General features: G+C 47.3%; 1 protein-coding gene across 3 annotated transcripts in view; it reads left to right on the forward strand.

Annotated features, from left to right (window-relative positions):
* The window catches only part of LOC117361634, a 156,343-nt gene that overhangs the window by 35,889 nt on the left and 107,037 nt on the right, over positions 1 to 13,417 (forward strand). For 2 of the 3 annotated variants that reach the window (XM_033947254.1, XM_033947253.1), the window contains exon 3: positions 10,669 to 10,844. The exons of the other annotated variant lie outside the window; for it this stretch is intronic. In XM_033947254.1, coding sequence (XP_033803145.1) covers positions 10,669 to 10,844 — 176 coding nt within the window. The remainder of the gene's footprint in view (positions 1 to 10,668; positions 10,845 to 13,417) is intronic. 3 annotated transcript variants of the gene reach the window in all.

Consider the following 13,417-nt stretch of genomic DNA (forward strand, 5'->3'; position numbering starts at 1 on the left):
GATGACATCACCCACTAGTGAGAATAGCTGCCTGCTGTCCCTGGATAACAACTGTTACGGTAAGTAACGTTGCTTTCTGTGTAGTGTGTCTGACATTAAGAGCATTGGTTGGTCGAAAGGAATGAGGATGGTGATGTCATCAGCATAGCTATAAGAGGATAGGCCTTGTTTGTTCAGGTAAACGCCAAGAGAGGCCGTATATAGGTTGAAGAGAGTAGGGGACAGTGGGGACCTTTGTGGAACGCCGCAGGGGTTGGACCAAGGTTTGGATTTTTCTTTGTTTGATTTTACTTTGTATGTTCACATGTAACACCTTCCTATCGACTTCTACACTGGCTGCCGATGGAGGCACGTGTGAAATTCAAGTTTGGTTGTTTTGCTTCAAGGTACTTTATGGCTTAGCCCCTAAATATATAACGGACCTTTTCTCTCTCTCAACCAACAAACATAGGCGAAGCTCACACCCAAACTTTGTTTCTCCACTGGTCAGAGGCTGTAAATTTAAAAGTCATCACCAACATCTTTTCTCACATCAAGCAGCTCTGTTGGGTAAAGACCTAGAACAATTACTCGTGCCTACTACCTATAGGGAATTCAGGAAACGTCTAAAAACACATCTGTTCCTGAAATACTTAGGAAACCAACCTAGCCCTCAACAAATGATCTCTAGAACTGTCAATCACCAAGTCTATACTTTGTTGATTCCACTCTATCTGTAACATCTTTAATCATTGTAAACCGCATAGAACTTCATGGTCCTGCGGTATATAAAAAATTGTTATTGTTATTGTACTCATCCTAAATTCTTACCTAAAGTGGTTTCAAAATTTCTTCTCAATCAATCCATTGTATTTCCAGTGTTTTTTCCAAAGCCTCATTCTCATCCTGGAGAAACAGCTCTTCATACTTTGGACTGTAAGCGTGCTTTGGCTTTCTACTTGCAAAGGATTAAGCCACATGGATCTACTCCTCAACTTTTTGTCTCCTTTGAGCCAAACAAGTTGGGACATCTGATTTCTAAGTTCACCATCTCCAACTGGTTAGCGGCTTGCATCTCTTTCTGCTATGCTGAGGCTGGACTGAATCTACAGAGTTGAGTCATAGCCCATAAAGTCAGAGCCATGGCGGCATCTATTGCTTTCCTCCGATCTACTCCTATTGAGGAAATCTGCAAGGCTGCCACTTGGTCCTCGGTTCATTCCGTCACCTCTCATTGTCTGGATTCTTTTTCCATTTCTGCCAGGCAGTTTTACAAAATTTATTCTCCTAAATTGCCAACACTCCCACCACCCAGTCTGGTTAGCTTGGAGGTCACCCACATGTGAGAATATGCTGCCTGCTTGTCCTGGGATAAAGCACAGTTACTTACCGCAACAGATGTTATCCAGGGACAGCAGGCAGATATTCTCACAACCCACCCACCTCCCCTGGTTGGCTTCTTAGCTAGCTATCTGAACTGAGGAGGTGCTGAGGAGACGTGCGCCCTATGTCGGGCAGGAAGGTACTCGTGCAGTGCGGCAGTTGCGAACTTTCTTAAGTTTTACAAGCAAGTCTGCTTGCGAGGTTGTCCACATTCATGCTTTGTGGATGACATCATCCACATGTGAGAATATCTGCCTGCTGAACCTGGATAACACCTGTTAAGGTAAGTAATTGCTAATTGAGAAGGAAGAGCAGAAAAGAAAAGGAAGGAAAACAGAGAGGAGAGAGAGATGCCAGAGTATGGTTTGTAAAAGTTGTATAGCAAAAAAACCATAAACAACTGCGGACTATGTACAAGATGTAGGCACTGTTTATTTCAAACTTTAATGGTATATGCAACCTTATTACCAAACCAGGGACCTGACACGGTCCGTGTTTCGGACAACACGCCTTCTTCAGGTGTCCGTGGTAGATAAGGTGTTATGACAAACAGCGTTAAAAGGAACAAACAAGTGCCCAAAGAAAAGTAGTGCTGGGTTATATAAAACGTTGCGAATACAGTAAAAAAATGTTGTTTTTTTTACTGCATTCACAACGTTTTTTATAACCCAGGGGGTAGAGGGAGAGATGGAAGGGAAAGGCAGACAGTTTATGGTAGAGGTATATAAATAGAGCAGAATGCCATATGGAAGAGAGAAAAGGCAGACATATAAAATTTTACTACTTTTTTTCATATCTAAACGTACCTGGATTTATTGACAGAGTACTAATCCCTCATTGTCCAACCAGAACCCTTCGATCAGGCAATCGGCATCTTCTAGTGACCCCTTCCCAGCGCCATATGTTTTATGATGCCAATTAGGAAAAAAATATTTATCCCAGGACAAGCAGGCAGCATATGTGGGTGACGTCACCGACGAAGCCCCCTAGCGGACGTTTTATCAAGCAGACTTGCTTGAAGACCTTCAGGCTTGCGATTGGCTCGCGCATGCGCGTGTACCCCTCCCGCCCTGCCTAGGGCATGCGTCTCCTCAGCGTGCCCTCAGTTCAGTGTTTTCCGCGGAGCCAGAAGCACTGCTCCCTTGCTTCATGTGATTTTGTTGTCCCTCTTGCACCGCGGCTTGTTTGGTTATTTTCTGTTGAGTTGCTGTGCTCGCGTCTTTGCTTTTCTTTATTTTTATTTTTTTTTGTTCGGATCTTTATCCCAGGACAAGCAGGCAGCATATTCTTGACTGATGGGTGATGGCACCGACGGAGCCCCGGTACGGACAATTTTAGAGTGATTGCACTCTAAGAACTTGGAAAGTTCTGGCAGGCCGCACCGCGCACGCGCGAGTGCCTTCCCGCCCGACAGAGGTGCGCGGTCCCCAGTTTCTTAGTTTCCGCGGAGCTAAGAAGACGCGTTTCTCTCAACGGCCGTTGTGAGAAAATCTTTTTGATTCTTCCCGCTCGCGTAAACTCGTGAAGGAAATATTGTTTCCTTTCTTTTTTCCTTTATTTTCTTTTCTTTAAAAAAAAAAAAAAACATTTGTTTTTTTCTTCTTTTTTCGATTTCGCCCCGGCGGGGCCTTCTGCCACCATCGAGGCCTCGGCCTTCGATTTGGTTGAACCGTTTTTACATTCATGCCCCCTCAACCCGGTTTCAAGAAGTGCCAGCGGTGTGCACGACCAATTTCACTCACTGACCCACATAATTGGTATCTACAGTGTCTTGGTCCCAACCATCGAGCATCTACCTGCACTCGCTGTGCAACTTTAAAAAAGCGAACTCTGAAAAATCGTCAAATCCAGCAGACATTGCTTTTTGGTGCCGAAATGTCTGACTCTACGGCATCGACATCGGCTCCGGCGCAGTCGGCACCCACCTCATCGACGCCACGCGATACCGCGTCGGCATCGACTCCTTCAGGTAAGCCGGCTAAGAAGCCTTCCCCGTTGGAGCGTCCTCCGGTCTCGGTGGCAGCGAGCCCAATCCTGCCGACCTCGAGGCGCCCACGGAAGCGCTCCGACCCAATAGAGGTGAGCCCCTCGACATCGGGTTCCTCATCCTCGGGGCGTAGAGCAGCACCACAGGTACCGCAGAAGAAAAAGACGGTACCGGTGCCCTCACTCGAAGAGCGTATAGCTGCTGTTCTGCAAGTGCAGCTTAAAGAACAGTTGCAACACCTTCTTCCTTCACTCTTGGCACCGCGCCTTCCGGTCCCGGTCCGGTCTGAGCCACCGGTACCGACAGTGGAACGCCCTATTTTATCCGCTTCCACTTTGTCGGTACCGGTACAATCTGCTTCCTCGGTCTCCATGCCGGTTCTTGCAACGGAGCCGAGAGCTCACCATCAGGCTGTACAGACTTCGGCTCCGGTGCATCCAGTGACATCTCCCGGTACCGAGTCGATCAGGTCAGGGAAATCACTTCGCAAATCTCGTCACCTAGAACCCTCCACACCAGAATCTCGGGACCGGAGTTTTCAAGTTCGAGATCCTGATTTGTGGGGTGATTCAGAGGATCCTCTTCTTTCTGAAGGGGAATGCTCTTCTGGTGACGAGGACCCTTCTGCTTTGGGACCTTCCTCTAGACCAGATGTGTCCTCTTTTTCTTCCTTTTTGAAGGAAATGTGTGATTCTCTCTCCATCCCCTTGGAGGCTGAGTCAAAGAAATCCAAAGCTTTTCTAGATGCACTGGATTTTGACCAGCCTCCAAAGGAATATCTTAAGTTACCTCTCCATGACATCTTGAGAGAGACCTTTTATAAAAATTTAGAATCTCCTTTAACTGTACCTGGAGCTCCCCGCAAGTTGGACTCTTTATATAAAGTCATTCCCATTCCTGGGTTTGACAAGCCCCAACTACCTCATGAGTCCCTTTTAGTTGAATCCACACTCAAAAAGTCTAAGGGGGCTAGTGTGTATGCTTCAGTCCCTCCTGGCAGAGAGGGTAAATCCATGGACAAATTTGGAAAAAGGCTGTACCAGAATGTGATGTTGGCCAACCGGTCAGGAAATTACGCATTCCATTTCTCATTCTATCTAAAGCAGCTTATATAAAATCTGACTGTTTTCGAGAAATATCTCCCCGACCGGAAGAAATCTGTTTTTCACCAAACTTGTTCCTCCCTTTTGCAGCTTCGTAAATTCATGGTCAGATCAATTTATGACACTTTTGAACTGACCTCCAGAGCCACAGCTATGTCTGTAGCCATGCGACGGCTGGCCTGGCTTCGAGTTTCCGAACTCGATGTCAATCATCAGGACCGGCTAGCCAACGCACCTTGTTTGGGGGATGAGCTGTTTGGAGATTCCATGGATTCCACTACTCAAAAGCTCTCGGCTCATGAAACTCGGTGGGACACTCTTCTTAAAACTAAGAAAGCAACTCCACCTACCAGGCCTTTTCGTCAGCACTCGGCCTACCAACGAAGATTTGTGGCCCGTCCTCTGCCACAGACTTCACAACAGCCTAGACGTCAGAGACAACAAAGACCACCTGCTAGACAGGCTCAGCAACAGCAGCAGGTGAAACCTCCCCCTTCACAAAAACCTACTCAACCCTTTTGACTTGGTTCTCCTGGACATAGCCAATCTTCCTCCTTCTACTCATCTTCCACAGCCCATAGGAGGACGCCTTATACATTTCATAAGCCGTTGGGAAATCATCACCTCGGACCAGTGGGTCCTCAACATCATCCGCCACGGCTACTCTCTCAACTTTCAGACACCTCCTGCCCAAAGTCTGCCAAGAGAGTCTGCTTTCAACACTCCTCGGTCTTCCCTCCTTCTTCAAGAGGTTCAATCCCTCCTCCTTCTGAACGCTATAGAGGAAGTTCCTCTAGATCAGAGAGGGCAGGGATTCTACTCCCGTTATTTTCTAGTCCCCAAAAAGACAGGAGATCTAAGACCCATTCTAGATCTTCGCGATCTCAACAAATGCTTGGTAAAAGAGAAATTCAAAATGCTTTCTCTGGCCACTCTTTACCCTCTTCTCAATCAAGGCGACTGGCTATGTTCCCTCGATCTCAAAGAAGCATACACTCATATACCGGTCAATCTGGCCTCCAGACAGTACCTACGCTTCATGATCAATCGTTGTCATTACCAATACAAGGTGCTTCCCTTCAGTCTTGCCTCCTCTCCAAGAGTGTTCACCAAATGTCTGATTGTGGTGGCTGCCTTTCTACGATCTCACCACCTTCAGGTCTTTCCTTACCTGGACGACTGGTTAATCAAGGCCAATTCAGCTCAGACTGTTCTCCTGGCCACCAACCAAACCATCATGTTTCTTCAACTTCTGGGGTTCGAGATCAATCTACCCAAATCTCATCTCATCCCCATTCAGAGACTTCAATTCATCGGAGCTGTCTTGGACACAGTCCTCATGAGAGCGTTCCTGCCATCCAACCGTCTTCAAACGCTTCAATATCTGTGTCAGCAGGTGCTTCTACAACTTTCCATCTCTGCCAAGCAAATGATGATACTCTTGGGTCACATGGCCTCCACAGTTCATGTCACACCCTTCGCACGTCTTCACCTACGCACTCCTCAATGGACCCTAACTACCCAGTGGTCCCAAGCGATGGATCCTTGCTCACGTCACATATCTGTCACATCATCTCTTCGTCAGTCTCTACAATGGTGGTTGATATCCTCAAATCTCTCCAGAGGTCTTCTGTTCCATCTACCTCCTCATCAACTAGTCATCACCACCGACGCCTCCCCTTATGCCTGGGGAGCTCATTTGAACGAGTTCCAAACTCAAGGCCTTTGGACAGCCCAGGAAAAGAAGCATCACATCAATTTCCTGGAACTCAGAGCGATGTTTTATGCCCTCAAGGCCTTCCAACATCTTCTCTTTCCTCAAGTTCTCCTGCTGTGCACAGACAATCAAGTTGCGATGTACTACATCAACAAGCAGGGTGGGACGGGCTTTCGCCTCTTGTGCCAGGAAGCCCAGAAGATCTGGACTTGGGCCATAAATCACCATCTATTCCTGAAAGCTATCTACATTCAGGGAGAAAAGAATTCCTTGGCGGACAAGCTTAGCAGAATTCTCCAGCCTCACGAGTGGACACTCGATCCTTTCACTACAGTCCATCTTCGCTCAATGGGGCACTCCTCAGATAGACCTCTTTGCAGCTCCTCACAATCACCAGCTGCCCCTATTCTGCTCCAGACTCTACTCTCCTCACCGTCTGGCAGCGGATGCATTTCTCCTCGACTGGTCCAATCTGTTCCTGTACGCTTTCCCTCCTCTGCCTCTCATGTTGAGAACCTTGTTCAAGCTCAAGAGGGAACGAGCCACCATGATTCTGATTGCTCCGAGGTGGCCAAGGCAACATTGGTTCTCCCTTCTACTTCAACTCAGTTCCAGGGAACCTTTTCTTCTTCCACTGTTTCCTTCACTGCTTACACAGCATCAGGAGACCCTTCTGCATCCCAACCTCCAGTCTCTGCACCTGACAGCTTGGTATCTCTCGGGCTGACTTCTCATGATACTCTTTTGTCTCAGCCCGTTCGTTCCATTCTAGATGCCTCCAGGAAACCAGCCACTCTGCAATGTTACCATCAGAAGTGGACACGATTTTCTTCCTGGTGTCTTCTTCATCATCTTGATCCCACTTCCCTGGCAGTGGAGACATTGTTGGATTATTTGCTTTCTTTGTCTGACTCTGGCCTTAAGTCTTCTTCCATCAGAGTCCACCTCAGTGCCATTGCTGCTTTTCATGAGCCGGTTCATGGAAAACTTCTCTCAGCTCATCCCCTGGTGTCCAGGTTCATGCGGGGTCTTTTCAATGTGAAACCACCTCTTAAAGCCCCTCCGGTTATCTGGGATCTCAATGTGGTTCTTTCCGCCTTAATGAAGCCTCCATTTGAACCTTTGGCTACCACTCCTTTCAAGTTTCTCACTTGGAAGGTACTTTTCCTTATTGCTCTTACCTCTGCCAGGAGGGTCAGTGAGCTACATGCACTAGTTGCAGATCCACCTTTTACGGTCTTTCATCATGACAAAGTGGTTCTGCATACATATCCAAAGTTTCTCCCTAAGGTTGTCTCTGAATTCCATCTCAACCAATCCATTATTCTGCCTGTCTTTTTTCCGAAACCTCACTCTCATTCTGGGGAACAGGCTCTGTATACTTTGGATTGTAAGAGGGCTCTAGCTTACTATCTAGAGCGTACGAAACCCCACAGATCAGTTCCCCAACTCTTTCTGTCCTTTGATCCGAATAATTTGGGACGTCCTGTTTCTAAACGTACGTTGTCTAATTGGCTGGCAGCGTGCATTTCATTCTGTTATGCTCAGACCGGATTGACACTGGAAGGTTCTGTCACGGCCCATAGAGTCCGAGCGATGGCAGCTTCTGTAGCTTTCCTCCGTTCCACTCCTATTGAGGAAATCTGAAAGGCTGCTACTTGGTCCTCAGTTCATACTTTTACATCTCATTATTGTCTGGATGCATTCTCCAGACGGGATGGACACTTCGGCCAATCTGTTTTGCAAAATTTGTTTTCCTAATGGCCAACCTTCCCTCCATCCCTCTTTTTGTTAGCTTGGAGGTCACCCATCAGTCAAGAATATGCTGCCTGCTTGTCCTGGGATAAAGCACAGTTACTTACCGTAACAGGTGTTATCCAGGGACAGCAGGCAGATATTCTTGCGTCCCTCCCACCTCCCCAGGTTGGCTTCTTAGCTGGCTTATCCTAACTGGGGACCGTGCGCCTCTGTCGGGCGGGAAGGCACTCGCGCGTGCGCGGTGCGGCCTGCCAGAACTTTCCAAGTTCTTAGAGTGCAATCACTCTAAAATTGTCCGTACCGGGGCTCCGTCGGTGCCGTCACCCATCAGTCAAGAATATCTGCCTGCTGTCCCTGGATAACACCTGTTACGGTAAGTAACTGTGCTTTTTGACCAGGTTCCCAGTCTTCCTCTGGCCGCCTGGCCTCGTGGGGCCGCGGCCGTCCTTTTTCTTATGTCCAGGCCTCGTTCCGGATTTAAAAACTTCACTCAGTGTAACCGGGTTATCTCCATCACCGATCCCCATCGTTGGTGTGTAGAGTGCCTGGGTGCAGAGCACCGCTCTGAGTTGTGTCCCTGTTGTGCGACTCTACAACCGCGGGCTCTTCGTCGAAGGGTGGCCAAGATTCTCTAACTCTTTGGCCCCATGGATCCTGCGGGACAGGCCTCGAGCTCGGCCTTGGCACCCTCGTTGGGCGCCTCGGCCTCGACTCCCTTGTTGGGCGCCTAGGCCTCGAAGTCCTGAGCCTCGAAGGTTTCGGCCTTGGCCTCTTCTACTGCTCCGGCCTCGGATAAGTCTCCTCTTTCTTCCTAAGGTGTGCCGGCAAAGAAGCCTACCTCAGAGTCTCATGTCAGCTCCGCCTCGTCAGTGCCTTCGAGACATCACTCTAAGCGTGCCTTCTCATGTAGACAATACTCTTCCTCAAGGTCGCCCCCGAAAGAGCGCACTGCTGCACCTCTGACCCAACTTCCTTTGGTCTCGGTGCCTATGTTCGAGGACATGCTTAAGGCTATTATTACCACACAGTTTTCTTCGGTGGTCAGCCAATTTGTCCCAACTTTGACACCTGTGACCTCGGTCTTGACCCAGTCGCAGTCTGACCAACCTAAGCGTCCCCTCTTCTCTCGAGACCTCACCCGTAAGATTTGTTAGGTTCCCTCGAGTGATTCATCCTCCCCTGAGGCGCCTAGGACTTTTCGGGGGACCCGGCTGGGGATCCGTGTTTTCCCCGCTACTGGGGCGAGGGTTGCCTCTTCTAAGAGACCCCGATCTTCCCCGCCCTGTCGGGGCAGGTCTCTGACCTCGAAACCATCTACACACATGCTTATCCTTGAATTGGACTCTAGTGTTATGTTCCCCATCGAGGAGCTTGCAGGCTTCTACGAGACCTACTTCAAAGCCAGTTGAGGATTTTTCCTATACCCCGTCTTCTCCAAAGCTTTCTTGGCGATTTCCTCGGACTCCGGGGTCTTCCCCGGTCCATTTGGCATGGGGCCGTTCTTCGACGCCCCCTACTTGCCTTAGTCGAACCTCTTCGGTCTCCCATTCAGGGTAGTCTGAGGCTCTGGCTTACTATTCCAGGGAAGTCTCTCCCTCTTTCTCGGCTGCACCCCGATCTCGGTCAGAAACTCCCCCTGAGAATGAATCTTTTTTTTCGGACCTCCTCCTTTTCTCGTTTCATCTCTGACATGGGCAGAGCTCTGAACCTGGATCTTCAGTCCGACTCCCGCTTTACCCAGGAATACCTGGCGGAATTGGGAGTTGACAATATGCCTCGTGAGGCACTTCGCCTTCCATTACATCAGGACAGATAGAGGCTCCAACTGTCAAGCAGCACACCAGGAGGAAAAGCGGGTCCATTTCTGACGGTAACATTGGCGAGTGGACTCCTTCTGAGACGCTTCCAGCTCTTCATACTAGTTTCCAATGAGCCTGGGCTTCCTTCTTACAGAGAATTTAGCCACATAGAACATCTCCTCAACTTTTCATCTCCTTTGATCCTAAGTTGGGACGTCTTGTATCCAAGAGAACTATATCTACAAGATTAGTGGTTTGTATCGTTTTTCTCTTATGCTCAGGCTGGGATGCAACTGGGATTTGTGTCACATCCCACAAGATCTGAACCATGGCAGCTTCTCTTCCTTTCCTATGCTCAACTTCTCAGTTCATACATTCACATCTCACTACTGTCTGGAATTCAGTTCCAGGCAGGAGGGTCACTTCGGCCAAGCAGTATTGTAAAATTTATTGTCTTAATGGTCAACACTCCCTCCGTCCCATTCTAAGCTAGGGAGTCCCACATGTGAGAATATAATGCCTGCTTGTCCTGGGATAAAGTACAGTTACTTACTGTAATAGGTGCTATCCAGGGACAGCAGGCAGATATTCTCACAACCTTCCCACCTCACCTGGTTGGCTTCTTAGCTTGCTTATGGAACTGAGGAACTGTGAGCCTGCATTGGGCGAGAAGGCACTCGGACGTGCGCAGTGCGGGCAGTTCACGAACTTTGTAAAATTTTTAAAGTGGCAATGCACTTTTAAAGCTATCTGTACCGGGGCTCCATGTGAGAATATCTGCCTTTTGTCCCTGGATAAAACCTTTTACGGTAAGTAACTGCTTTTTCTCTCTATGGTGGTACTTAGAGGAGATGTGTATAGTCTTTTTGTTTTGTGTGGGGTGTTTTTTTTTTTAATCTTCTCCCAATTGGTGATCATTTTTTGTTGTCCTTTTTCTTCCAGATAATTCTACAAGCTTTAAGGTCTCCTTAAAACATAATAATAAAGCACTAGCCCTGGCTCTCAGTGCAGAGAAGGAGACCTCTAGAAGGTTAGAGACTGAGAGAATGTTCCTTCAGAAAGAAATAGAGATGATGCATTTTCAGAATGCCATGCTTCGACACAACTTAAATATTGTGGTACAGTATTTCTGCTTTTTTTTAATTTTCAAAGTTATAATACATTAAAACAAGAATATTTGTGTTACTGAGTGACATAGAGGTGGTATACATTTAAACTTGAACTGCAGATCTGAGCATTGATGCTGTATGATGTAAATGAGACCACTATTATGAGCAGTACTAGATTACACTGAATACTATTAACTTTCCCATTCATGGAAATTCACGAAAGGGCGTTAAGTATATTAGCATGCATAATTGTGTTAGTGTGCGCTAATCCCTAAAGATGCCCTTTCTAGTGCAATAGGTGTGTCATTCTGGACAAGTGGGTAGTGAATCCAAACCTGGACATTTTTGCAGAAGGTATCGCAGTTTTCAACTCCTTCTTCAGTGGAGTGTGTAGCCCCCTTCGTTTTTTCCTTCTGCATGCTTGCAGTAAGGTATATGTTTGATCTGCTTTATTTGAAACTTTTTTTTTTATTTTTCAGGGGGTTTTTCCTTTTGATTTTGGAAGCTATCAGTGCTCTAGAGCAGTGTTCTTCAACCACTGGTCCGTGGACCGGTGGCGAACCGCAAAAAATTCTTGCCAGTCCGTGAAGGATTCGGGTCCCCTCCACAACAAAAAGTGCTGGCGTCAGCTGACTTGCAACTTCCTTTTGCCGTCGCTGTGCCTGCACTCCTGCCTTCGCCGGGACTCCTGCAGCGTATGCCTCCTGCCTTTGTCTCCGCACCCCCCCAGACCAGCAGCAGCAGCTCTGTGTGCTTTTAACTTCAGAACACAGCTGCCCCTAAGCAGTAGTTTAGCCGTGGTTTCATGAGACAGCCTCAGGGCCTTTGCTAGGCCAGCCCGCTTCGATGATGCGATGTGGGCCGGCCTACCAAAGGCCCTGAGGCAGCTTCATGAAACCGCGGCTAAACTACTGCTTAGGGGCAGCTGTGTACTGAAGTTAAAAGCACACAGAGCTGCTGTTAGCCTAAAGAGAGGAAACATTTGCTGGAGAGGGAAGGGAGAAGGGGTACTGCTGGACAGGGGAGAAGGGAAAGGGAAGGGAAGAGAGTTACTGTTGGATAAGGGGAGGAGGAAAGGGAGAAGGGGTACTGCTGGGTAGGGGAGGAGGAAAATAGGAAGGAAACAGCTGGCAGGGAGATTAGAGGAGGGGAAGGAGTCAGGATGGAATGGAGATATCAGATGAGGGAAAGGGGAGAGAGGAATGAGAAAGTAGAGAGAGATTGATGCTGGGAAGGGGGTCAGATGAGAAATAAGGAGAGAGGGACAAAGATGCTAGATCTGGTGTAGGAGAGAGAAAAATGAAGAGAGCAGAATGAATCATGTAAAAAGGAGAGAGGGGGCATAGAAAGAAGGCAGATACCATATGGAAGGGGGAGAGGGCAGACAGTGGATGGAAGGGGCAGATGCTAGATTGAAGAGACAGAGGGCAGACGCTGGATGGAAGAGAGTGAAAAGACAATGAAAGCAGAAACCAGAGACGACAAAAGATAGAAAAAATTTTTTATTTCTATCTTGTGATTAGAATATTTCAGATTTGAAATATGTATCCTGCTAGAGCTGATATTAGACATAATTGGGGAGTGCAAAGCCCAGGCAGTGCTTCTTTAGCTTCCAGATGGCTTAGGGCTGTCTCTTACAAGGGGGTAGTTGCCCAAGTTGCACTCTGCCACGTGTGACTGCGGTATTCTGTTAGCATGATATTTGTGTAGCATTCTGCAGTTATTTGGTTTATTCAGTTTTCTTGATAGTAGAGGGGATATATGTGAAGGGGAGGGGAGATGGGGGTTTTGTTGATCCTTGCCCTGTATTATTTGTATTTATAAAATGACAATTGTACAGAATATTGTTTCTTTTTATACTTTAATAAAATATGTTCGTGTTCTCCCTAGCCTCTTTTAGCCGGGCGCCCGGCTTTCATCTTGCATTACATTGCAAGATGACAGTTAAAGATCTACTTTTTCTTCTCTTGGTATGCTAGATTGCACGGAGACAGGAAAGCTGGCTTGCTGCAGGCCTTGGTGATTGCTGAGCGTTTCCCTTCTTTCACAATGCTTTTTTCAACTTTTCAGCTGTTGCCCAGCCTTCAATTTTAGCTTTCATGCGCTTTCTACCTCTTCTCATATACATTTTCCGAAGCGTTCTTAGTGGGAGCACTTAAACTTGACGCTCTTATGTTCTTATACTGTCACGTTTTATTTTGATTCCTTACGCAGTCACGTCCAACCTTTTTAAGCCCTTCTGTGAAGCGCGCATTTTTATTTTCATTTTCACTGCTTGGAGCGTTTGCCTGCTACTGCATGGTAAGAGTTTGTCTTTGATTGCTTGCTTTTTACTTTCATTCACTGATTATTTTTTAGCTTTAGTATGAAATATATCATGTCTACCATTTGCATCATGTTAAGCATGGTTTTAGTATATTTTTCTGGCTTTGTTTCATAGCATTTCCGTTGTTCAGAACATTCATTGAGTTGCTTCACAAGGTACCGGCTTTCCCCTTTGACATTTATTCCTTATCAAGGCATGCTATCTGGGCTCTCCTCACATTTCCTTAGTCCATAGATGCCTTTCTCCACATATATAT

This window comes from Geotrypetes seraphini, chromosome 5, assembly GCF_902459505.1.
Source record: "Geotrypetes seraphini chromosome 5, aGeoSer1.1, whole genome shotgun sequence".
In the NCBI taxonomy this organism is placed as follows: domain Eukaryota; kingdom Metazoa; phylum Chordata; class Amphibia; order Gymnophiona; family Dermophiidae; genus Geotrypetes; species Geotrypetes seraphini.